A 25,871-nucleotide genomic window follows, 5' to 3' on the forward strand; every position below is an offset into this window, starting at 1 on the left:
AATGTAAAAAAAAACCAAAACAGTACATACTTACATTCCGGTGTCCGTCAGGTCCCTCGCCGTTCACTTCCCGCAGTGCCGGCCGTAAAGTGAAAGCAGAGCACAGCGGTGACGATGTCACCGCTGTGCTCTGCTTTCACTTTACGGCCGGCACTCAGTCAGTGCGGGAAGCGGAAGGTGAGGGACGTGTGACAGACACCGGAATGTGAGTATGTACTGTTTGTTTTTTTTACTTTTACAATGGTAACCAAGGTAAATATCGGGTTACTAAGCGCGGCCCTGCGCTTAGTAACCCGATATTTACCCTGGTTACCATTGTAAAACATCGCTGGCATCGTTGCTTTTGCTGTCAAACACAACGATACACGCCGATCTGACGACCAAATAAAGTTCTGAACTTTCAGCAATGACCAGCGATATCACAGCAGGATCCAGATCGCTGCTGCGTGTCAAACACAACGATATCGCTATCCAGGACGCTGCAACGTCACGGATCGCTATCGTTATCGTTGTAAAGTCGGTTAGTGTGAAGGTACCTTAAGTAGTGTAGGTTTACAGTTCCTGTTGACTCAATGTAATGTAATTACCTTTGCCAGGGAAGGTCACAGACTCAGATAAATCAATTAAGGTACCGTCACATTAAGCGACGCTGCAGCGATATAGGCAACATTGCCGATCGCTGCAGCGTCGCTGTGTAGTCGCTGGGGAGCAGTCACACAGACAGCTCTCCAGTGACCAACGATGCCGAAGTCCCCTGGTAACCAGGGTAAACATCGGGTTACTAAGCGCAGGGCCGCGCTTAGTAACCCGATGTTTACCCTGGTTACCATTGTAAATGTAAAAAAAAAAACAAAACAGTACATACTTACATTCCGGTGTCTGTCCCCCGGCCTCAGCTTCCCTGCACTGTCTCAGCGCGCGCCGGCCGTAAAGCAGAGCGGTGACGTCACCGCTGTGCTTTACGGCCGGCCGGCGCTCAGTCAGTGTGGGAAGCTGACGGCGAGGGGACAGACACCGGAATGTAAGTATGTACTGTTTGGTTTTTTTTACATTTACAATGGTAACCAGGGTAAACATGTTTACCCTGGTTACCAGTGAAGACATCGCTGGATCGGTGTCACACACGCCGATGCAGCAATGAAAGCGGGAGATCCAGCAGCGAAATAAGGTGCTGGCCTTCTAGCTCCGACCAACGATGTCACAGCAGGATCCTGATCGCTGCTGCGTGTCAAACACAACGATATCACTATCCAGGACGCTGCAACGTCACGGATCGCTATCGTTCTAAAGTCGCTCAGTGTGAAGGTACCTTTAGACACCATTAGTACTAAGGATAATATGTTTGCGGCTTGGAATCTAGCCAATCTAGCACACTCTTATTCCACCAATCATGAAGCCCCAAGTCTGAATTGAGAGCTCAGGGGTATAGAAGGACTGTCCAGTGACCAAGTCTCTCGCTGCATGGTACCAATTTTTGATCTGCGGATCCGATTGGCAGGCCATAACTGAACATGGATTATAATACTACATGGACTTCAGCATCGAATGCAAGGATTCGGCTGAGATATCAAAGACTACATAAGGATGGTATACAGCTTGGGACAATCCAGTCACCTGACTACAGAATTTGCGGTACTCAGTCAGCTTCCTAAATCTGGCATTATTCCGTTCTCGGTGGGTGCCCGCCGAAAGCTGGGTGCTGCTGGCTTGGAGTAAGTAGCCCTGGAAGCTCTGATGAACGTATATTATAATCCTTGGTGAGCCAGTGGAAGGGTGAGAAACTGTTGCCTGTTACATTTTGTGTTTTGCTGGTTGTGTGATATATGCCATTAATTGGAGATCCAAGAAAGTCTTAATATTGCGATTCCCTCACCCTGTGTTGTCTGAGTAGTGTTCCACCCACTGTTGAGGAGGTCGGGCGTTCAGTTGGGATGAGCCATAGTCCATGCTGTCTTTGTAAAGGCGGTCGGGACAGCGGACGAGAGCACCCACTGACCCCCATGTCTACACAAGAACCACTATGTAAAGTTAAAAAAAGGTTAAGAATGACGATACAATTACATATAGATAATTTGATGACATAAAACTTTATTAAGTGTAATTTCACACACAAACTTAGCATCTGTTCAACAACCCTTGAATTAAACATAGATTAGTGGGTTAAGCCCTTATGGAAACTTCAAGTAAGTTGTGATAGCAAACAGTGAGGTACCGATAAAATGTGTCACATGTGGAGTTAGCATATTTTGTATAATTCTTCAACTATACATAGAGTTCTGAATTTTTGGGGCAAAATTTGTTAGATTGAGTGCATTTGATTATTCGTGACATAAGCGATTTACGTGTATAACTTCTGTACTACGCACAGAGTTGATATTTTTTTTTGGCAAATATTATTCAGGACATTGATATGTTCGTTTTGAGTACCAGTGGTCCAGGGTACCTGTTTTCAAATTGAACTTGCGTACGATTGAGTGCGTTTGATTATGTGCGACATAAGCGATTTATGTGAATAACCCAGGACCACAAGTAGTCAAAATAAACATCTCAAAGTCCTGATCAAAATGTTACCCAAACAATATCCACTCTATGTATAATTCATCATGCATGGAAAATCGAATAGCTAACTAATAAGTAATAGCTAACTGCAGACTAACTTGAATCCAGTCATTTGTTGTGATATCACACAAAAAGTATGTGTAGCTTTCACTCACAGGGAATGCTGAAGCTTGTAGTTCATCTGGTCACATGACTTGTCAGCGATCCTCCTCTGTGTTACATTGTAAGTGATGTATGGAGCGCTGAGTGTCGCTTTCTGCTTTGGGGTGTTCTTATAGAGATCTATATAGCAGCAGCTTCAGGAGCAGGAGGGTATTTAACCCCTTAACCCCCAGAGCTTTTTTCGGTTTTGCGTTTTTTGTTTTTCGTTCCCCTCTTTACCAGAGCCATAACTTTTTATTTTTCCGTCAATATATCCATGCGAGGGCTTATTTTTTTGCGGGACGAGTTGTACTTTTGAACGACATCATTGGATTTACCATGTCGTGTACTAGAAAATGGGAAAAAAATTCCAAGTGCAGTGAAATTGCAAAAAACTTGCAATGCCACACTGGTTTTTTGTTTAGCTTTTTGCTAGGTTCACTAAATGCCCAAACTGACCACCATTATGATTCTCCAGGTCATTACGGGTTCATAGAAACCAAACATGTCTAGGTTCTTTTTTGTCTAAGTGGGGAAAATAAAAATCCAAAGTTTGCTTTAAAAAAAAAAAATTGCGCCATTTTCTGATACTCATAGAGTCTCCATTTTTCGTGATCTCGGGTCTGGTGAGGGCTTATTTTTCGCTTGCCGAGCAGATGGTTTTAGTTATTGTATTTTAATGCAATGTTGCGGCGACCAAAAAAATGAATTTCTGGCGTTTTGATTTTATTTCTCGCTACGCCGTTTAGCAATCAAATTAATCCTTTTTTTTATTGATAGATCGGGCGATTCTGAACGCGGTGATACCAAATATGTGTAGGTTTGATTTTTAAAAAAATTTTTTTTTTTACTTTTTTATTTTGAATGGGGTGAAAGGGAGTGATTTAAAATTATTTTTTTTTATATATTTTTAAAACTATTTTTCTTTAAGTTTTGGCATGCTTCAATAGTCTCCATAGGAGGCTACAAGCTGGCATAGTCTGATCGGCTCTGCTACATAGAGGCGATGCTCAGATCGCCCCTATGTAGTAGATTTACTGCATTGCTATGAGTGCCGACCACAGGGTGGCTCTCATAGCAATCTGGCATCAACAACCATAGAGGTCTCAAGGAGACCTCTGGATGGTATGCCGACGAACCGATGACCCCTGATCACATCACGGGGCCAGCGGTGCGCGTATTTCCGGCCCGAAGGATGGAAGCTCGCGTTAAATGTCGCTGTCAGAGTTTGATAGTAGAATTTAACTAGTTAGTAGGCGCGGGCGAATCACGATTCCACCCACGCCTATTGCGGGCACATGTCAGCTGTTCAAAACAGCTGAAATGTTCCAGCTTCGATGCGGGCTCACCGCGGGAGCCCACATCAAAGCGGGGGTTCTGCCATTGGACGTACTATTCAGTCCAATTGCAGTAAGGGGTTAATCTCTGAGATTTACCCATCTCACTTTTTAAACCAAGGTGGATGGAACTATTTAAAGGCAATGCCATCAGGTTTTTTTCTCTCCCAGCTGAGAGCAGGGTAATGTGGGGACAGAGACCCTGATTCCAGCAGTTTCACTTACTCCGCTGCTTTCTGTAGTTTTGATTAAATCCCTGTTTTATCTGATGCACGTTTACCAGAGCTCTGAATGCTGAGCTTTGTATAACCCCGCCCCCACCACTTATTGGCAGCTTTCTGCCTATGCACAGTGTACACAGAGCGGATGAATATGGAGGACTTACTAGGCTTACTAGTCCTCTAGTGATAAACCCTTGCTGATAGACCAGTAAGTGACACCTCTCTGAAATCAGGGTCTCTTTCGTTATTTTATTCTGCTCTCAGATTAGGTGGCAATACTTTGGTGACAGATTCCCTTTAAAGGGTTTATCCAAGAATTAAAGATTGCATATCTTTGGGGCCAATGTGATTATTTTATTTTTACTTAAATGCATAAATTTTTAGCTAAAAACCACTTGAAGTTCATCACTCCTGAAATTCCAGTACGCCTGGCAGATGTGATTTTAATGCTATTTATCTGCAGGTTACCAATATATCTGCAGTAGTAAATGGGGTTTTAGTAGGTAATAAGTTCCCTTTAATGCAGTTAAATTGATAACTGTCTTGATAACTGTCAGACTACAATATTGTATAGCTTAAATCATCATTTTTTGTGATTTTAATCTTGCTTTTCTGTGTTTCAATAGGTTTTGAAGGCACGAGTTTTGTGACGCCACCAAACGATGAATAGTAACAATTATTTTAGTGGACAGCAAACCTCAAACCCCAATTCACAAAATCAGAATGCAATTATGTTTGGGCAGACAACATTATTTGGCCAAAATGCAACTGCACAGCCTGCCCCTGCATTTGGCCAGCAATCTAGTGGCCAGTCAGCCCCGGTGTTTGGACAACTCAGTAACAGCCAATCTTCCACAGTTTTTGGGCAGAATACTTTAAACCAATCTTCTATCTTTGGACAGACTAATTCAGCACAAACCACTCCAGCATTTGGCCAGACAAGTGGTGGACTGTTGGCTCCTACATTTGGACAGCATTCTTCTTCAGGGCAACTCTTTGGTCAAGCTTCTTCTGGCCAGTCTAGTTCTATATTTGGGCAGTCCACCTCTGGGCAGGCGGCTCCTACGTTTGGACAAGCAGCTAATACTTCAGTGTTTGGACTACCCACATCTGGACAGACTGCTCCGCTGTTTGGACAGTCCAGTTCAGGGCAGTCTGTACCTTCATTTGGGCAGGCCACTGGTCTGTCAGCACCTTCTTTTGGACAAGGTACTTCTTCACAGTTTACCCTAGTATTTGGACAGGGCACTTCTAGTCAGTCTACACCTGTATTTGGACAGGCCACATCTGCTCCATCTGCTCCTGCATTTGGGCAGGTTTCTTCTGCTCCGTCTGCTCCAGCCTTTGGACAGGCTACAACAGGACACTCTGGCTTTGCATTTGGACAGGCTGCTAATAATCAGTCTGCTACTGCTTTTGCACAACAATCTTTGGGACAAACTGGTTCTGCCTTTGGGCTGACAACTACCGGGCAGTCCTCGTCCGTATTTGGAAATACAACCAATACACAATCAGTACCTGCATTTGGACAAACTTCTACTGGGCAAACTGGTCCAACATTCGGACAAAGCGGTACCAGTCAATCCTCTATGTTTGGACAAACTACTCCCAGCAAAAATACATCTCCTTTTGCTCAAGTACCAACTAGCCAATCTACATCTGTCTTTGCCCAGGCGACTACCAACCAATCTGCATCTTTCTTTACACAACCTACAACTAGTCAGTCAACCACAGCCTTTGGAAGCAATACTTCAATATTTGCCCAGGCAGCATCTGAGTCATCTCAGGCATCCAGACCATCCGAAGATGGCTCAAATCAGGGTCCACAATTTGGACAACAATCCCCTAGCAATAGATTTTTGTTTGGCCAGACACCCTCAAACCAGACAGCTATGTTTGCGCAGAATGTGACTGGGCAAGGTTTTAGTCAGACAAGCTCCACCCAATCTGGGGCAAATGGTAATAGTCAAATGTCTGCATTTGGACAGGTAAACAGTGGGCAAAGTAATATTTTTGGTCAGTCACCTGGCTTCCAGCCTTCATTTAGTAAGCAGGAATCTGGTTCTGTCAGTGCACAACCTGGGCAAGCATCTTCTGCATTTGGAATCACTCAATCAACACAAATTAGCAAGGCGCCAGCAACTGAGAAAATGTCAGTTTTTGGTCAGTCATCAAGTATTTCCACTGGGCAGACTGGAAGTGTGTTTGGTGCCACCACACAGATAAGTACCAGTTCTAGTGCCGCGGACTCCACTTTTACACAGGTGGCATCTAATTCTGAGCACAGTTTCAAACCTCCTGCTTATACAACTTTCAAGCCGATCCTAACCGGAGCAACTAAATCGGATGAAACTTCCGCACCTTCTTTTAGCATGTCAGGTAAAAAGGAGTCAAAAGATCAACCCCTCTTTGGAGCTTCTACATCATCCTCTACATCTGGGAACCTCAACTTATTCTCTATGTCTTCAGATAAGAAAAGCAAAGGAGAAGCAGGAACACCCAGACCTTCGTTTGCAAGTGCGAATAGTAGTTTCACTAGTTTTGCTGAAGAGCCAAGAAGAGAAGAGCATGATCGCTCACCACGTAGAAATGATGCAGCTATTTCAGGTGAAGCTTCTTCAGATCCCCATAGCGAACATCTACCCATTAAGAGGTCTAGTCGGTTGAACCGGGATTTAAAAGGAGGTGCTAACATCTATGTTAGGAGCTTGTTTGATGTTGTGAAAAGTCAAATGAAAACGCAGCGTGGAAGAGAAATTAAAAAAGGCGATAACGTTTCTCCACAGCCCAAAGTGACAGATGCCAATTCTCCATCCAAAAATCAACCAACTATCAGACCTCTTTTAGGTTCCAGTCAAACTGAATCTGTTAAAACTATCTCAGCCGGTTTATCAAGTCAAGTAAATTTTAATAAGTCCCAAATGACAAGTGTAGGTCATGCAACACCTACCAGAATGGTTTCCTTTCTGGGGCCAAACCAGCAAGGATCTCCTAGAGACAATTCTTCAGGTGGACCTAGTGAATTGAAATCTGGAAGAATTCGACCCTTGCTGGAAGAAGGAGAACTACTGCCTGAAATTGAACGTAAGAGCACCTTTTTCCCCAAGTTTATTTTTCTGTTCTACAATGTCCATAAAGAGATAGATAGATATAGATAGATATAGATAGATATATATATATATATATATATATATATATTCTCTAATATAACATTTCAAAAGAAGAGGCAGCACTCCATTTTTCCAAGCCTTGAGAACGGCTTATTGCGAGCTGAAACGTTGCCTGAACATGTGGGTAAATTAAACCCTGCATATATTTCCACGGGAAAAATGGAGTGCTGCCTCTTTTTTTTTTTTTTTTTTTTTTTGAAATTTTATGGAACTTGGATGATCGGTGGACTGGTTGTCTGGGGCCCTTGCACCCAAAGATAAGTGTTTCTGTGCTGTTCCCCTTTTTTTTTTTTTTCTATCTATCTATCTATCTATACATTAAAGACCAAAAGTTTAGATACACCTCATTTAAAGATTTTTCTGTATTTTCATGACTATGAAAATTGTACATTCACACTGAAGGCATCAAAACTATGAGTTAACATACAATGCCTACAAGTAGTATTCAACCCCCTGCAGATTTAGCAGGTTTAATAAGATGCAAATAAGTTAGAGCCTTCAAACTTCAAACAAGAGCAGGATTTATTAACAGATGCATAAATCTTACAAACCAAAAAGTTTTGTTGCTCAGTTAAATTTTTATAAATTTTAAACATAAAAGTGTGGGTCAATTATTATTCAACCCCTAGGTTTAATATTTTGTGGAATAACCTTTGTTTGCAATTACAGCTAATAATCGTCTTTTATAAGACCTGATCAGGCACATGTCTCTGGAGTTATCTTGGCCCACTCCTCCATGCATATCTTCTCCAAGTTATCTAGGTTCTTTGGGTGTCTCATGTGGACTTTAATCTTGAGCTCCTTCCACAAGTTTTCAATTGGGTTAAGGTCAGGAGACTGACTAGGCCACTGCAACACCTTGATTTTTTTGCCTCTTGAACCAGGCCTTGGTTTTCTTGGCTGTCTGCTTTGGGTCGTTGTCTTGTTGGAAGATGAAATGACGATCCATCTTAAAATCCTTGATGGAGGAACGGAGGTTCTTGGCCAAAATCTCCAGGTAGGCCGTGCTATCCATCTTCCCATGGATGCGGACCAGATGGCCAGGCCCCTTGGCTGAGAAACAGCCCCACAGCATGATGCTGCCACCACCATGCTTGACTGTAGGGATGGTATTCTTGGGGTCGTATGCAGTGCCATCCAGTCTCCAAACGTCACGTGTGTGGTTGGCACCAAAGATCTCGATCTTGGTCTCATCAGACCAGAGAACCTTGAACCAGTCAGTCTCAGAGTCCTCCAAGTGATCATGAGCAAACTGTAGACGAGCCTTGACATGACGCTTTGAAAGTAAAGGTACCTTACGGGCTCGTCTGGAACGGAGACCATTGCGGTGGAGTACGTTACTTATGGTATTGACTGAAACCAATGTCCCCACTGCCATGAGATCTTCCCAGAGCTCCTTCCTTGTTGTCCTTGGGTTAGCCTTGACTCTTCGGACAAGCCTGGCCTCGGCACGGGAGGAAACTTTCAAAGGCTTTCCAGGCCGTGGAAGGCTAACAGTAGTTCCATAAGCCTTCCACTTCCGGATGATGCTCCCAACAGTGGAGCCAGGTAGGCCCAACTCCTTGGAAAGGGTTTTGTACCCCTTGCCAGCCTTGTGACCCTCCACGATCTTGTCTCTGATGGCCTTGGAATGCTCCTTTGTCTTTCCCATGTTAACCATGTATGAGTGCTGTTCACAAGTTTGGGGAGGGTCTTAAATAGTCAGAAAAGGCTGGAAAAAGAGATAATTAATCCAAACATTTGAAGCTCATTGTTCTTTGTGCCTGAACTACTTCTTAATACTTTAGGGGAACCAAACAGAATTCTGGTGGGTTGAGGGGTTGAATAATAAATGACCCTCTGAAAAAACTTTTCACAATTTAAAAAAAATAAATAAACAAAGAAATAACATTCTTTTTTGCTGCAGTGCATTTCACACTTCCAGGCTGATCTACAGTCCAAATGTCATAATGCCAAGTTAATTCCAAATGTGTAAACCTGCTAAATCTGCAGGGGGTTGAATACTACTTGTAGGCACTGTATGTGGAATTATATACTTAACAAAAAAGTGTGAAACAACTGAAATTATGTCTTATATTCTAGGTTCTTCAAAGTAGCCACCTTTTGCTTTGATGACTGCTTTGCACACTCTTGGCATTCTGTTGATAAGCTGCAAGAGGTAGTCACCGGGAATGATTTTCACTTCACAGGTGTGCCCTGTCACGTTTAATAAGTGGGATTTCTTGCCTTGTGAATGGGGTTGGGACCATCAGTTGTGTTGTGCAGAAGTCTGGTGGATACACAGCTGATAGTCCTACTGAATAGACTGTTAGCTGCTGTTTTCTTGTCATAATACAAATTCTAAGTAAAGAAAAACAAGTGGCCATCATTACTTTAAGAAATGAAGGTCAGTCAGTCTAAAAAATTGGGAAAACTTTGAAAGTGTCCCCAAGTGCAGTGGCAAAAACCATCAAGCGCTATAAAGAAACTGGCTCACATGAGGACCGCCCCAGGAAAGGAAGACCAAGAGTCACCTCTGCTTCAGAGGAAAAGTTCTATCCGAGTCACCAGCCTCAGAAATCGCAGGTTAACAACAGCTCAGATTAGAGACCAGGTCAATGCCACACAGAGTTCTAGCAGCAGACACATCTCTACAACAACTGTTAAGAGGAGACTTTGTGCAGCAGGTCTTCATGGTAAAATAGCTGCTAGGAAATCACTGCTAAGGACAGGCAACAAGCAGAAGAGACTTGTTTGGGCTAAAGAACACAAGAAATGGACATTAGACCAGTGGAGATCTGTGCTTTGGTCTGATGAGTCCAAATTTGAGATCTTTGGTTCCAACCACCGTATCTTTGTGTGATGCAGAAAAGGTGAACGGATGGACTCTACATGCCTGGTTCCCACCGTGAAGCATGGAGGAGGAGGTGTGATGGTGTGGGGGGCTTTGCTGGTGACACTGTTGGGGATTTATTCAAAATTGAAGGCATACTGAACCAGCATGGCTACCACAACATCTTGCAGCAGCATGCTATTCCATCCGATTTGCGTTTAGTTGGACCATCATTTACTTTTCAACAGGACAGTGACCCCAAACACACCTCCAGGCTGTGTAAGGGCTATTTGACCAAGCAGTCATCAAAGCAAAAGGTGGCTACTTTGAAGAACCTAGAATATAAGACACAATTTCAGTTGTTTCACACTTTTTTGTTAAGTATATAATTCCACATGTGTTAATTCATAGCTTTGACGCCTTCAGTGTGAATGCACAATTTTCATAGTCACGAAAATACAGAAAAATCTTTTAATGAGGTGTGTGTGTGTGTATGTGTGTGTGTATGTATATATATATATATATATATATATATATATATATATATATATATATGCATATGCAGCCACATAGTATATAGCACAGGCCATGTAGTATATAGCAGACAAATACGTGGCTTGTGCTATATACTATGTGGCTGCTATATATACATACATACATACATACATACATACATACATACATACATACATACATACATACATACATACATACATACATACATACATACGTACATACAGCTGATGCGTTAATACAGGCCACGCAGTATATAACACAGCCCAAACAGTATGTAACACAGCCCACGTACTATATAACACAGGCGACGTAGTATATAACACAGGCCATGCAGTATATAACACAGGGCCCATAGTATATAGCACAGCCTACGCAGTATATAGCAGCCACGCAGTATATAAGACAGGCACACAGGCGAGGTAGTATATAGCACAGGCCACACAGTATCTAACACTGGCCACGTATATAGCAGCTACGCGGTATATAACAGCCCACGCAGTATTTAGCAGTGTGGGCACCATATCCCTGTAATAAAAAATAGTTATATACTCACCCGCCGGGATCCAGCGGAGCTCTGGCGTTGCGTGCTCGGCTGCCGCCATCTTCCATTCCCAGGATGCATTGCGAAATTACCCAGATGACTTAGCGGTCTCGCGAGTCCGCTAAGTCTTCTGGGTAATTTCGCAATGCATCTCTGGGAACGGAAGATGGCGGCAGGCGTGAGCGCATCGTCGAACGATGGAAGGTGAGAATAGCAGGTTTTTTTATTTTTAACATTAGCTCTTTTTACTGTTGATGCTGCATAGGCAGCATCAATGGTAAAAAGTTGGGGACACACAGGGTTAATAGCAGCGGTAACGGAGTGCGTTACCCGCAGCATAACGCGGTCCGTTACCGCTGGCATTAACACCTTGTGAGCGGTGACCGGAGGGGAGTATGGTACGGGCGCCGGGCAGTGACTGCACGGAAGTAGGGAGGGACTAATCGGACTGCCTGTCGCTGATTGGTCGCGACAGCCATGACAGGCAGCTGGCGAGACCAATCAGCGACGCGGGATTTCCGTGACGGAAGTTGTCGACAGAAAGACGGAAGTACCCCTTAGACATATATATATATATTATACAGTGTGTGTTTATGTGTATATATACATACATACATACATACATACATACATACATACATACATACATACATACATACATTAGCATAGAACTAGGCAACATATTATCTGAAAAATTAGAGCACTGAATCGTGCCAGAAAAACCCAAAGTCCCAAAGACAAAAAAACTCCATAAGAATAATAGAAAGAAAGGAGTAAAACGGAGAAAGCAAATACTACAAATATAATTTATTAATCATACAAAAGTTGGTACATACAAATATAATAGCAATACAGAAAGGATGGTAGGAGTAGAGTGAGTCCCCGCCAGTATAAAACACCACCTTAATAAGGATAATTTAACCAATAGTAATAGAAAGGCAGCCGCCCGTATACATGAGGTTAACCCTGGGAGACACAAATTCATCCCCCACATAATAAATACTGGCAACCAAGCAGGCGCTTACCGGGAAGGTGCAGAGGTGGCGTATACCGGGTAGGATTCAGTCCAACAGGACCCCCGACGCGCGTTTCGCTAGCGCGGGTGCTTTAGCTTTCTCAAGGGGAATGTCCCAGACCAATACAGGACCTCTCAAATAGTACCGGATCTATACCACGTGAGTAATCACGTGTAGAACTTCTACCAATAATGGCCGTAATAGCGGCGCATGCTCGGCCGTGGCGCTCCGCCCCACGTCCGGAACGGCGTCAAGCATCGCCCAGACGCGGCGGGGAAAAGAGTGGACTCAATGAATCCCTGAGTTTCTCCTCCTTTTTGGGATAAACTGTGGACTCTCATCTTTTTTAACCCTTGCTCTCCATTTATTTCAATTTATTATATCATCATGTGATTTCTGTACCCGTGCATCCTCCTGGCCCCTTATTGAGTGGGTCCCTTGGTGGGATTTCCGTTCATTTTTATTGTGTTTTTATTCATTATTTTCTTTTTATATTTTTTTCTAGTTTGTATAATATGCATCTGATGTTCCCCGACCTTTCTTGGACTTCTCATCGGACCATCTTGGCTGCAGCTTTGAATTAATCTACATGCTACTTTGTTAGCCGAATGCTATAGATACAATGTATTCCATTCATGGCAATTATTTGCCTAATTTGCATATTGTTGGTAATAGAGTTGTTCGTTTACCTGGCGTGTGTGTGTGTATGTATGTATGTATGTATGTGTGTGTATATATATATATATATATATATATATATATATATATATATATATATATATATATATATATATATATATATATATATATATATATATATATATATATATATATATATATACACATATATATACACATACACATACACACATACATACATACATACATACATACATACATACATACATACATACATACATACATACATACATACACTGTATATATATGTATGTATGTATGTTTTTCCTGTTTATAGGTTTTTAGACATATGTGACATAGTGCAGCCTTTTTTTGTACCTTCTTTTCATTATGCCTCTCTGCTTATTAAGCCGATTGTAACATCGTAGTATCCTGCCTATGGCAATTACCCGGTTACATCTGGGGTATCTATGTTTATAAGCATCTGCATTTGCTTACATATACGTATATTTACCGGGGTGGATCCTTGACAGGTTCTCTGCACATTGCAGCTTGTAGTCAGGTGTTTACGTTTGATTCTTGCCGCTGGCACACCGGCCTGGGTGAGCATGCGTGGCCTCTGGTTGCCTTGGTTCCCGGTTCGTGCGGCGTCTCTCTGCCTCGCGCAGGCGCGGTGGGATTCTTTTCCCCGCCGCGTCTGGGCGATGCTTGACGCCGTTCCGGACGTGGGGCGGGGCGCGGCGCCACGGCCGAGCATGCGCTGCTATTACGGCCATTATTGGTAGAAGTTCTACACGTGATTACTCACGTGGTATAGATCCGGTACTATTTGAGAGGTCCTGTATTGGTCTGGGACATTCCCCTTGAGAAAGTTAAAGCACCCGCGCTAGCGAAACGCGCGTCGGGGGTCCTGTTGGACTGAATCCTACCTGGTATACGCCACCTCTGCACCTTCCCGGTAAGCGCCTGCTTGGTTGCCAGTATTTATTATGTGGGGGATGAATTTGTGTCTCCCAGGGTTAACCTCATGTATACGGGCGGCTGCCTTTCTATTACTATTGGTTAAATTATATCCTTATTAAGGTGGTGTTTTATACTGGCGGGGACTCACTCTACTCCTACCATCCTTTCTGTATTGCTATTATATTTGTATGTACCAACTTTTGTATGATTAATAAATTATATTTGTAGTATTTGCTTTCTCAGTTTTACTCCTTTCTTTCTATACATACATACATACATACATACATACATACATACATACATACATACATGATGGTGGCCCGATTCTAACGTATCAGGTATTCTAGAATATGTAGGTAGTATATAGCACAGGCCACGTACTATATTGCACAGCCACGTAGTATATAACACAGCCACGTAGTATATAACACAGAGCACATAGTATATTGCACAGCCACGTAGTATATTGCAGTCACGTTGTATATTGCACAGCTATGTAGTTTATTGCACAGCCACGTAGTATATAACACAGAGACGTAGTATATAACACTGCGCATGGAGTATATAACACAGGTTACGTAGTATAAAGCACAGCGATTTAGTATATTGCCCAGCTACATAGTGTATAGCACAGAGATGTAGTATATAACAGAGCCCACGCAGTATGTAACATAGCCCACGTAGTATATCGCAATGTGGGCACTATATGCGTGGTAAAAAAAGAATTAAAATAAAAAATAAACATATACTCACCTTCCGAAGGCCCCTTGAAGTCCTGGCGCCGGTGTGCGGTGCACACGGCAGCTTCCGGTCCCAGGGTTGCTATGCGCTTAGGACTTGTGATGACGTCGCGGTCACATGACTGTGACATCATGGCAGGTCCTTCTCTCATAGCATCCTTGGCACTGGAACCTGTCGCTTGCACTGCCGAGGACAGCGGGCCACGTTGGAAGGTGAGAATAACTTTTTTTTTTTTTTTTTTTTTAATTATTATTATTTTTAACATTAGATCTTTTTACTATTGATGCCGCATAGGCAGCATCAATAGTAAAAAGTTGTTCACACAGGGTTAATAGCAGCGTTAACTGAGTGTGTTACCGCGGCATAACGCGGTCTGTTAATGCTGCCACTAACCCTGTGGGAGGGCTGACTGGAGGGCAGTATGGATGGGACACTGAGTGCAGGGCAGTAAGCAGCGGCTATTTCGCTGCTGGACTGTGCCCGTCGTTGATTGGTTGTGGGCGTTTTGCCGGGACCAATCAGCGACTTCCGTGACAGACAGAGGCCGCGACCAATGAATATCCGTGACAGACAGACAGACGGAACTGACCCTTAGACAATTATATAGTAGATGTAGATATATATATATATATATATGTCTATCTACATCTACTATATAATTGTCTAAGGGTCACTTCCGTCTGTCTGTCTGTAACGGAAATCCCAAGTCGCTGATTGGTCGCGGCAAAACAGCCACGACCAATCAACGACGGGCAGAGTCCGGCGGCAAAATGGCCGCTCCTTCCTCCCCGCAGTCAGTGCCCGCTCCATAATCCCGTCCAGTCAGCCCTCACACAGGGTTAATGGCAGTGTTAACGGGCCGCGGTGTAACGCACTCCGTTAACGCAGCTATTAACCCTGTGTGACCAACTTTTTACTATTGATGCTGCGTATGCTCTAATGTTACAAATAATTATAATTAAAAAAAAGGTTATTCTCACCTTCCGACGTCGCGCGCTGTCCTCGGCAGTGCAAGCGGCAGGTTCCGGTGCCAAGCATGCTATGCGAGAAGGACCTGCGATGACGTCACGGTCATGTGACCGCGACGTCATCACAGGTCCTGCGCTCATACCAACCCTGGGACCGGAAGCTGCCGCGTGCACCGCACACAGGCGCCAGGACTTCAAGGGGCCTTCGGAAGGTGAGTATATGTTTATTTTTTATTTTAAGCCTTTTTTAACCACGCATATAGTTCCCACATTGCTATATACTACGTGGGCTGTGTTACATACTGCGTGGCTGTGCAATATACTACGTGCTCTGTTATATACTACGTAGCTGTGCAATATACTATGTGGCTGTGTCGGTTCTGTTATATACCACGTCGACACTGCAATATACTACGTGGCTCTGTTATATACTACGTGGCTCTGTTATATACTACGTGGCTGTGCAATATACTACGTAGCTATGCAATATACTACGTGCCTCTACAATATACTACGTGGCTCTGCTATATACTATGTCGCTGACCAATATACTACATAGCTGTGCAATTCACTACGTAGCTGTGCAATATACTACGTGACTGTTATATACTACGTGGTTGTGCAATATACTACGTGGCTCTGCTATATACTACATGGCTGACCAATACACTACGTAGATGTGCAATACACTGTCTGTTATATACTACATGGCTGTGTTATATACTATATACTACGTAGCTCTGCTATGTACTACGTGGGCTGTGTTACATACTACATAGCTCTGTTATATACTATGTGTATATCTACTATATAATTGCCTAAGGATACTTCCGTCTTTCTGTCACGGTTATTCGTTTGCTGATTGGTCTCGGCAGCTGCCTGTCATGGCTGCCGCGACCAATCGGCGACGCGCACAGTCCAGAGAAAAATGGCCGCTTACTCCCCGCACTCACTGCCGGCGCCCGCATACACCGCTCACACAGGGTTAATGCCGGCGGTAACGGACCGCGTTATGCCGCGGGTAACGCACTCCGTTACCGCCGCTATTAACCCTGTGTGTCCCCAACTTTGTACTATTGACGCTGCCTATGCGGCATCAATAGTACAAAATGTAATGTTAAAAATAATAAATAAATAAAAAAACCTGCTATACTCACCCTCTGTAGTCCGCTGAGCCGCTCGCGTCGCCCGCCATATTCCGTTGCAGCTTGCGGTGGCAAAGATGGTATGGCAGCAGGACCTGCCATGACGTCACGGTCATGTGACCGCGACGTCATCACAAGTCCTGCGCGGCAAGGACCTGACGTGACGTCACGATCATATGACCGCTACACGGTCATGTGACCGTGACGTCATCACAGGTACTGCGCACAGACCGACCCTGGGACCGGAAGCTGCCGTGGACTACAAGGGGCCCTCGGAAAGGTGAGTATATGTTTCTTTTTTATTTTTAAACCTGTGACAAACGTGGCTGGGCAATATACTACGTGGCTCTGTGCTCTATACTACTTCGCTGTGCAATATATTACGTGGCTCTGTGCTGTATACTACGTCACTGGGCAATATACTACGTGACTGGGCAATATACTACGTGGACATGCATATTCTAGAATACCCGATGCGTTAGAATCGGGCCACCATCTAGTGTGTATGTGTGTATATATATATATATATATATATTACTGTTCTGTAGATTTGTTTGATGAGGCTGTGTATTCTCTGACACTGTACACCGCTTAGTCATGTATAATGTTAGTGGTTTTTCAGGGATTTCCGTTTTAACATTTTTTTTAGTGTCCATAGGCATGCATTAGTAAAAAATAAAATGTATTGCTGTCCACCAGTCCAGATGATCTTTGTTGATAGGCTGCAGTGCTGATGTCATAACTACAGCGAATATGATGGCTACAGCCAATCACTGGGCTCGGCAGCTGAGCGCGGTGATTGGCAGCATAGGTCCCGTATGGTGTTTTTGTGATGTCACGGTTGTAGATTGGGGGCAGAGGGGAATGACCTTTTATAAATCTTTTTTTTTTTTATCCAGCTCCTTCCTCAAACTCAGCAGCAAGTAGAGGAGAACGTTCTGATGGTGCTGAACACTTGGTCCCGGTCTCCCCCAGTGATCTGACTACTTTTGTAATAAAGAATGTGCCTAATAATTTGAACAAAAAAAACATCATGGAGGATCACTTTAACAAGTATGGCACAATTCTGCGTATAACCTGCAGGGTAAAGCAAAAAATGGCCACCATTCAGTTTAATAACCATGTGAGTAAAAAATAAATAAATTGTAATGTGCTTATACTTTTGATTTCTGGATCATTGCTAAAAGGGACAATCTGGTTTCATATTGGGATGTTGGTGAAGCTGGTGACGTCACTTCAAAAGATATCTCCCAGCTTGTGAGTGAGCGACGGGTATGGTGTACCCTTTTTGTTCATTTGGTATAGGACAGGTACACAATACCATGATAGTCGTGCAGAATTGTGGTTTGATTGGCACCTATGAGTACATTTACTAACCAAACTATGGTGGTTTATTTATCTTCAGCAGGTAAAATATATGTATTTATACATCTTTATAAATAAGGGTATGTTCACATCATGTTTTTTTTTTTCTCCTTCGCCTCATTGGGGGACACAGGACCATGGGTGTTTATGCTGCTGCCACTAGAAGGACACTAAGCAAATAGACAAAGAGTTAACTCCTCCGCAGTATACACCCTCTGCTGCCTCTCTCATGAACCAGTTCTTGCATAGTCTCTGTAGGAGGCACTAGGGTCTGATTTCAGACCCCGATTTTGTTATTTTATTTTTTTATTTGGATTCCAGGAGCGACGGGGCCTTTTAAGGTCTTTATCTCCCAATATCATCAACAGGCGGGAACGCGGAGTATTACCTCCCCGTACCCCCTCCTGCAACCTCTGCGTCTGCCTGGGCTCTCATAGGGCGATGGATCCTTAAATGAGTCTGCTCTCCCCACACCAACAACGGACGGGAACATGAGGTGTCGCCCTCACGTACCCCCTTCCGGAGCCAGGCCTTCACCCTGAAAAGCAGACCGCTGCCCCTCATGCCTGGCTTCCTATGAAGTTACTTCAGCGGAGGCTCCCTTAAAGCATCTATGTGCCACTGAACCACCACTGTCAGAAAGCGGCTGGTGCCAGGAGGCAAACGGGCCCTCTACACCTCCCTATCAATGGGATGGTGGATTGAGGAAGAATGGAGTGGCACAGACCCTTCCCTTGTGGACAGCAGCTGACTCTGCTATACCATGAGTACCTGGAGGCGGGGGATTGCACCCCCGCCGTGCACAGCCGCTGACCGCTGCCGTCACCGCCGCCTCTGCTGTGCTCGTTTCCACTGCCACGGCTGTCACTGTTGGCCGCGGCCACTAATTTTGTCCTCGGCTTCTGGCTGCGGTAGGCCCAACAACGCCCATGGTCCCCGCCAGCTCCACCCCCTCACGGCGACTCTGCCCCCTTTCCGAGTGCTTCTGGCCGGGTCTGTGCAGAGTGGGCGGGGACTCGCTTAGCATAGTCTTCCTGGCCTCCCCTGCCTTTTCTCAGCCCACTGTCTCTGGCGCTTCTCGCAGTTCACGAGAAGCCCCAATTCTCCTATCAGACCTTACTTCCTGGCGAATCCTAGGCAGGAAGCTTGTGGGGGATGCCATTACCCTCTTAAGATCCGCGGCAGAAGCACTTCTCTGGGGCACTCAGTACCTGGGAAAGATAGCCACACACCACTGCAGGTGCACGCTGCTTAACTCCTCCGCTGCAGGCATTAACCCCTCCGCTGCAGGTTCACATAATCCATACGCTGCAGGCACATCCCTGCAGCCTTTCAACAGCCTTTTGCAGCTTTCCTCGGAACTTTCAGTATGTCTTAATCAACAACATTTTCAAATCACTGCTCTGCCCTTCGGGCTTGCCACCGCCCCCAGAGTATTCACAAAAGTCATGGCAACCGTCATGTCTTTTCTACACTCCCGGGGCGTGGTGATTCTACCCTAGCTGGACGATCTCATCAAAGGTCCGTCCTATTGGGCTTGCGCAGAGAGCATCACTCTCGCCATCGACACTGTCTCGTCTAGGTTGGCTAGTGAACATAGAGAAATCTTCCCCAGTTCCATCCCAGCGACTTTCCTTTTTGGGAATAATCTTGGACACTTCCCTAGGGTTGGTAGTTCTCCCTCTGGAAAAGATTTCCTCTAACCCGGGGAGCCCAAATGCTATCTCTGGCCCGCACTCACTCCCTGTGGTTCGACATGCAGGTCCTCAGGAAAATGGTGACATCCACCGTTTGCCCAATTTCACTTCCGTCCCCTGCAGCAGACTTTGATCTCAGCCTGGGACAAGAATCCAGCCCTCCTGGGTCGCCGCTTTCGCCTGGCATCCATAATCAGGCGGTCTCTCAGGTGGTGGACTGCAACGTCGTCCTTGGATCAGGGAAGGTCCTTTCTCTCTTTACACTGGCTGGTAGTGACCACCGACATCAGCCACCTTGGATGGGGTGCGGTCTTTCGTCACCACACGGTTCTGGGACGTTGGTTTACCCAGGAAGCCAACCTTCCAATCAATATGCTAGAGAACCGATCGATAAGGCTAGCTCTTCATCAATTCCATCACCATTTGGCCGGACGTCCCGTCCGGATCCAATCAGACAATGCCACGGCTGTGGCGTACATCAATTGCCAGGGAGGCACGCAAAGCAGAAGAGCGATGATCAAAGTTACGCACATTCTACAATGTGCCGAGACAAACCAATCGCTCATCTCCGCAGTTCATATTCCAAGAGTAGAGAATTGGATGGCGGACTTTCTCAGCTGCCAGTGTAATAATAGAACAACCCGGCACTCGTAGTAGTGTATAGAGTAGGTGCTCAAGTAGGGTATCCAGCCCAACAAATCCAAATCCGAAAACTTGGCACTCTAGATGAATAATTATCTCATGCAAAAGGTTTTATTGATGTGCATCCATAAAGGCAAGTCGAACGTTTTCGGTCCACATCCGGACCTTTATCAGAACAAATATACTGGATGCAGCAAGAAGTCCTGTCCACGTAGGCGCACGTGTAATGCGACTGGAGTCGCTGGGTAAATGGCGCCATTTACCCAGCGACTCCGGTCGCATTACACGTGCGCCTGCGTGGAGAGGATTTCTTGCTGCATCCAGTATATTTGTTCTGATGAAGGTCCGGATGTGGACCGAAAATGTTCGACTTGCCTTTATGGATGCACATCAATAAAACCTTTTGCATATGATAATTATTCATCTAGAGTGCCAAGTTTTTTTGGATTTTCTCAGCTGCCAGGGCATAGCCTCAGGAGAGTGGTCTCTTTACTTGAAAGTCTTTCATCGGATTTGCCAGCGTTGGGGCACTTTAGATGTGGACCTCATGGCCTCCAGGCTTAACGCCAAGGTTCCGGCATTCGTAGCGCGATCCGTTAGCTATCGGCTCGGATGCTCTAGTACTTCCATGGAGCCAATTTCGCCTCCCTTACATCTTTCTACCACTTCTGCTGATCCCAAGGGTCATCCGGAAAATCAAAGCGGAAGGCGTTTACGGTGATCTTTGTCGCTCAAGACAGGCCACGCTGAGCTTGGTATGCGGAGCTAGTACATCTAGTCGCTGACGTTCCCTGGCGGTTACCGGATCTATTCTCCCAGGGACCCATTTGCCATCAGGACTCGAGAGTGCTGAGTTTAACGGCCTGGCCATTGAATACTGGATTCTAGCCCAGGCCGGGTTCTCGCGTCAAGTGGCATATACCATGATCAACACTGGGGAGCCTGTTTCCATGCATATTTAGCATCGCGTTTGGAAAAACATTTTCATCATGGTGCAAGGATAAGGGTTGTTCCCCATTGGTGTTTTCTATCCCCTCCATTCTGGAGTTTCTCCAAGCGGGATTGGTTTCAGACCTAGTGCTGGCCTCTCTCCAGGGCCAGATCTCGGCTCTATCGGTCCTTTTCCAGCAACGGATAGCTTCCAAGCCACAAGTTAGGACCTTCATGCAGGGAGTTTCGCATCTTGTCCCTTCATACAAGATGCCTTTAGAACCTTGGGACCTTAACCTGGTCCTCAGTGCCTTAGAAGAGACCTCCTTCAAGCCAATACAGGATGTTTCTCTCTCTTTCATGGAAGGTTGCCTTTCTTGTGGCAATAACATCCATCAGACGGGTCTCGGAACTGGCAGCTTTGTCGTGCAAACCTCCATTTCTGATTTTCCACCAGGACAAGGTGGTGCTCAGGACGTCCCCATCCTTCTTGCCTAAAGTCGTCTTGGCTTTTCATCTGAATGAAGACCTAATCCTGCCCTCGTTCTGTACGGCTCCAGTTTATAGTACTGAGAAAGCTCTTCACACTTTGGACCTGGTGAGGGCTCTCAGAAAGTACATTTCCAGAACAGCATCTTTCTGCAAATCTGATGCTCTTTTTGTGCTTCCAGAGGGACACAGAAAAGGTTTGCCTGCTTCTAAGGCCACGATAGCCAGATGGATTCGTTCGGCGATCCAAGAAGCTTACTGTTAAGGCACAAGCCACTCAGTCATTCGGAACCAGGCATCCGAACAGCAAGTGTGTAAGGCTGCAATTTGGTCCTGTCTTTACACGTTTGCTAAACATTACAACATTCATTCTCAAGCCTCTTCCGATGCGGCCCTCGGCTGACAGATTCTGCAATCGGCAGTTTCGTATCTGTAGGCTTCATTTAATCACTTACTCCTTTAAGCATTGGGTGCGCGAGGCTTCACCTGTTGTGATCTTTTCTCACCCAGGGATTGCTTCAGGATGTCCCAGGGTCCTGTGTCCCCCAATGAGGCAAAGGAGAAACAGGGATTTGTGTGTACTCACCGAAAATCCTTTTCTCCCAGCCAATCATTGGGGGGCACAGCACCTGCCCTGTTAGCCCGTTGGCTTGTAGTCTGTGTTGGTTTTGACATATTGCAATTCTGTTTGTGAGCTCCTACTGCTTTGGCACCGAACTGGTTCATGAGAGAGCCAGCAGAGGGTGCATACTGCTTAGGAGGAGTTAACTCTTTTTGTCTATTTGCTTAGTGACCTCCTAGTGGCAGCAGCATAACACCCATGGTCCTGTGTCCCCCAATGATTGATTTGGAGAAAGGGATTTTACGGTAAGTACACACAAAAATCCATGTTTTTCCCGTGGATTTTGAGCAGATTCTTTCCAAAAAATGCCTGAAAAAGTGCTCCAAAGAATCTTCCTATTAATTTCTATGTAAAAACGACAAACTTTTCATGTGTCTGGAGTTTTGAGCCTCTTCGAAAAACGCCAAGTGGTTAAAATAAGTGAGCTTGACCGTTCTTCAGGCGTTTTCTACTAGATAGTCACTCCATACTTGTCAATAGGAAGGCTTAAAGAGAACCTGTCAAACCCCCAAACCCCCCACCCACCCAGGCGTTTTTAACTAAAAGAGCCACCTTGTGCAGCAGTAATTCTGCATTCTAACAAGGTGGCTCTTTTAGTTCTGGGTGCTGTAACTGCCGAAATTATCAGTTTTGTAATTTGTCCTAAATACCTTTTCTTCAGTCAGAGGCAGGCCTTTCCCCCCTGCTGCAGACGCCACACAGCCGTCACTCAAATCTTCTTGGCGCCGCCTCCTCACCGCTGTTTTGAAATCAGCCGGCGCCTGCGCTCTTTTTTTTTTTTTTTCATGCCTTGGGCAGGCGCAGTCCACCTGACTGCGCCTGTGCGGCCGCCCTGCCTGTGAATCCCAGCCCCGTAGTATGAATAAATCAGAAGACACTGTGGGGCAGGGATTCACAGGCAGTGCGGCCGCACAGGCGTAGTCAGCTAGACTGCATATGAGGACAGAGGACGGGCAGCGCTCACTGCGCCTGCCCAAGGCAGGAGAGAAGAGCGCAGGCGCCGGCTGATTTCAAAACAGCGGTGAGGAGGCAGCGCCCGGCGCCAAGAAGACTTGAGTGATGGCTGTGTGGCGTCTGCAGCAGGGGGGAAAGGCCTGCCTCCAGGACTGAAGAAAGGTGTTTAGGACAAATTACAAAACTGATTATTTTGGCAGTTACAGCACCGATAACTAAAAGAGCCACCTTGTCAGAATGCAGCATTACTGCTGCACAAGGTGGCTCTTTTAGTTAAAAACGCCTTGAGGGGGTGACAGGTTTTCTTTAAAAACACTCAGAAGAAGCCTGGGTTTGTTTTTTTTTTTTTTTTTTTTTTGGCTCTCTTCCAAAATTCTGAGTGTTTATTCATTCCTTAACCCCTTCGAGACATGCGCCGTACTAGTACTGCGCTGCCGGCACTGCATTTGTGCCAGCCGCAGTACTAGTACGGCGCACCGATCACCGCGGTCTCGCACTGAGCGCCGCTTTGATCGGGTGCGGGTTTCAGCTGTATATGACAGCTGACACCCCGCAGCAATGCCCACGATCGGCGCTAGCGCTGATCGCGGGCATTTAACCCCTCTGATGCGCTCTCCCACCGGAGCAACGCGATGAGATCGCGGTGATCCGGAAGGAGTCCCCGGATCCAAGATGGCCGCCGGACTCCTTCCGGGTCATAAAATGACCTGGCTAGCCGGCACCTGCTGAGAGCAGGCGCCGGAAAGCCTCCTAACTTTCCTGTCACATATCTGATCTAATACAGTGATGTCCCACCCTGGGACAATAGTAGAAAGTAAAAAAAAAAATAGAATGTATTAAAAAAAAAAAAAAAAAAAACAAAGGAAAAAAAAAAATATTTCCCAATAAATCCATTTATTTATGTAAATAAAAAAAACAATAAAAGTACACATATTTGGTATCGCCGCGTCCGTAACGACCCGCTCTATAAAACTATTCCACTAGTTAACCCCTTCAGTGAACACCACAAAAAAAAAAAATAAAAAACAAGGCAAAAAACAACGTTTTTTTTATCATACAGGCGAACAAAAAGTGGAATAACACGCGATCAAAAAGACGGATATAAATAACCATGGTACCGCAGAAAACGTAATCTTGTCCCGCAAAAAAAGCAGCCATATAGCACCATCAGCGAAAAAATAAAAGTTATAGCTCTCAGAATAAAGCGATGCAAAAACAATTATTTTTTTATATAAAAGTTTTTGTGTAAAAGCGCCAAAACATAAAAAAATTATATGAATGAGGTATCGCTGTAATCGTACTGACCTGAAGAATAAAGCTGCTTTATCAATTTTACCACACGTGGAACACTATAAACGCCCCCCCCCCCCCCTAAAAGAATTTCAGGAATTGCTGGTTTTTGTTCATTCCGCCTCCCAAAAATCGGAATAAAAAGCGATCAAAAAATGTCATGTGCCCGAAAATGGTACCAATAAAAACGTCAACTCGTCCCGCAAAAAACAAGATTTCACATGACTCTGTGGGCAAAAATATGGATAAATTATAGCTCTCAAAATGTGGTGGTGCAAAAACTTTTTTCCAATAAAAAGCATCTTTTAGTGTGTGACGGCTGCTAATCATAAAAATCCGCCAAAAAAACCGCTATAAAAGTAAATCAAAACCCCCCTTCATCACCCCCTTAGGGAAAAATAATAAAATTTTAAAAAATGTATTTCTATTTTCCCATTAGGGTTGGGGTTGGGGTTAGGGTTGGGGTTAGGGTTTCAGTTAGAATTGGGGGGTTTCCACTGTTCAGGCACATCAGGGGCTCTCCAAACGCGACATGGCGTCCGATCTCAATTCCAGCCAATTCTGCTTTGAACAAGTAAAACAGTGCTCCTTCCCTTCCGAGCTCTGCCGTGCGCCAAACAGTGGTTCCCCCCCATATACGGGGTATCAGCGTACTCGGCACAAAGTGGACAACAACTTTTGTGGTCCAATTTCTCCTGTTACCCTTGGGAAAAAAAATGTGGGGGCTAAAATATCATTTTCGTGGAAATTTTTTTTTTTTTTTTTTTTATTTTCACGGCTCTGCGTTATAAACTGTAGTGAAACACTTGTTGGTTCAAAGTTCTCACAACACATCTAAATAAGTTCCTTGGGGGGTCTAGTTTCCAATATGGGGTCACTAGTGGGGGGTTTCTACTGTTTAGGTACATCAGGGACTCTGCAAATGCAACATGACGCCTGCAGACCAATCCATCTATGTCTGCATTTCAAACGGCGCTCCTTCCCTTCCAAGCTCTGCCGGCGCCCAAACAGTGGTTCCCCCCCACATATGGGGTATCGGCGTACTCAGGACAAATTGGACAACAACTTTTGGGGTCCAATTTCTCCTGTTACCCTTGGGAAACAAAAATTGCG

At 44.9% G+C, this 25,871-nt stretch overlaps 1 protein-coding gene across 4 annotated transcripts in view; it reads left to right on the plus strand.

Annotated features, from left to right (window-relative positions):
• LOC143784306 (germinal-center associated nuclear protein-like) overlaps positions 1-25,871 on the plus strand; it is a 176,393-nt gene that overhangs the window by 47,316 nt on the left and 103,206 nt on the right. For all 4 annotated transcript variants that reach the window (XM_077272430.1, XM_077272431.1, XM_077272429.1 and 1 more), the window contains exons 2-3: positions 4,885-7,342; positions 17,669-17,892. In XM_077272430.1, the coding sequence (XP_077128545.1) occupies positions 4,921-7,342; positions 17,669-17,892 (2,646 nt within the window). In that variant the 5' untranslated portion in view covers positions 4,885-4,920. The remainder of the gene's footprint in view (positions 1-4,884; positions 7,343-17,668; positions 17,893-25,871) is intronic.

This window comes from Ranitomeya variabilis, chromosome 7, assembly GCF_051348905.1.
Source record: "Ranitomeya variabilis isolate aRanVar5 chromosome 7, aRanVar5.hap1, whole genome shotgun sequence".
Classification (NCBI taxonomy): Eukaryota; Metazoa; Chordata; class Amphibia; order Anura; family Dendrobatidae; genus Ranitomeya; species Ranitomeya variabilis.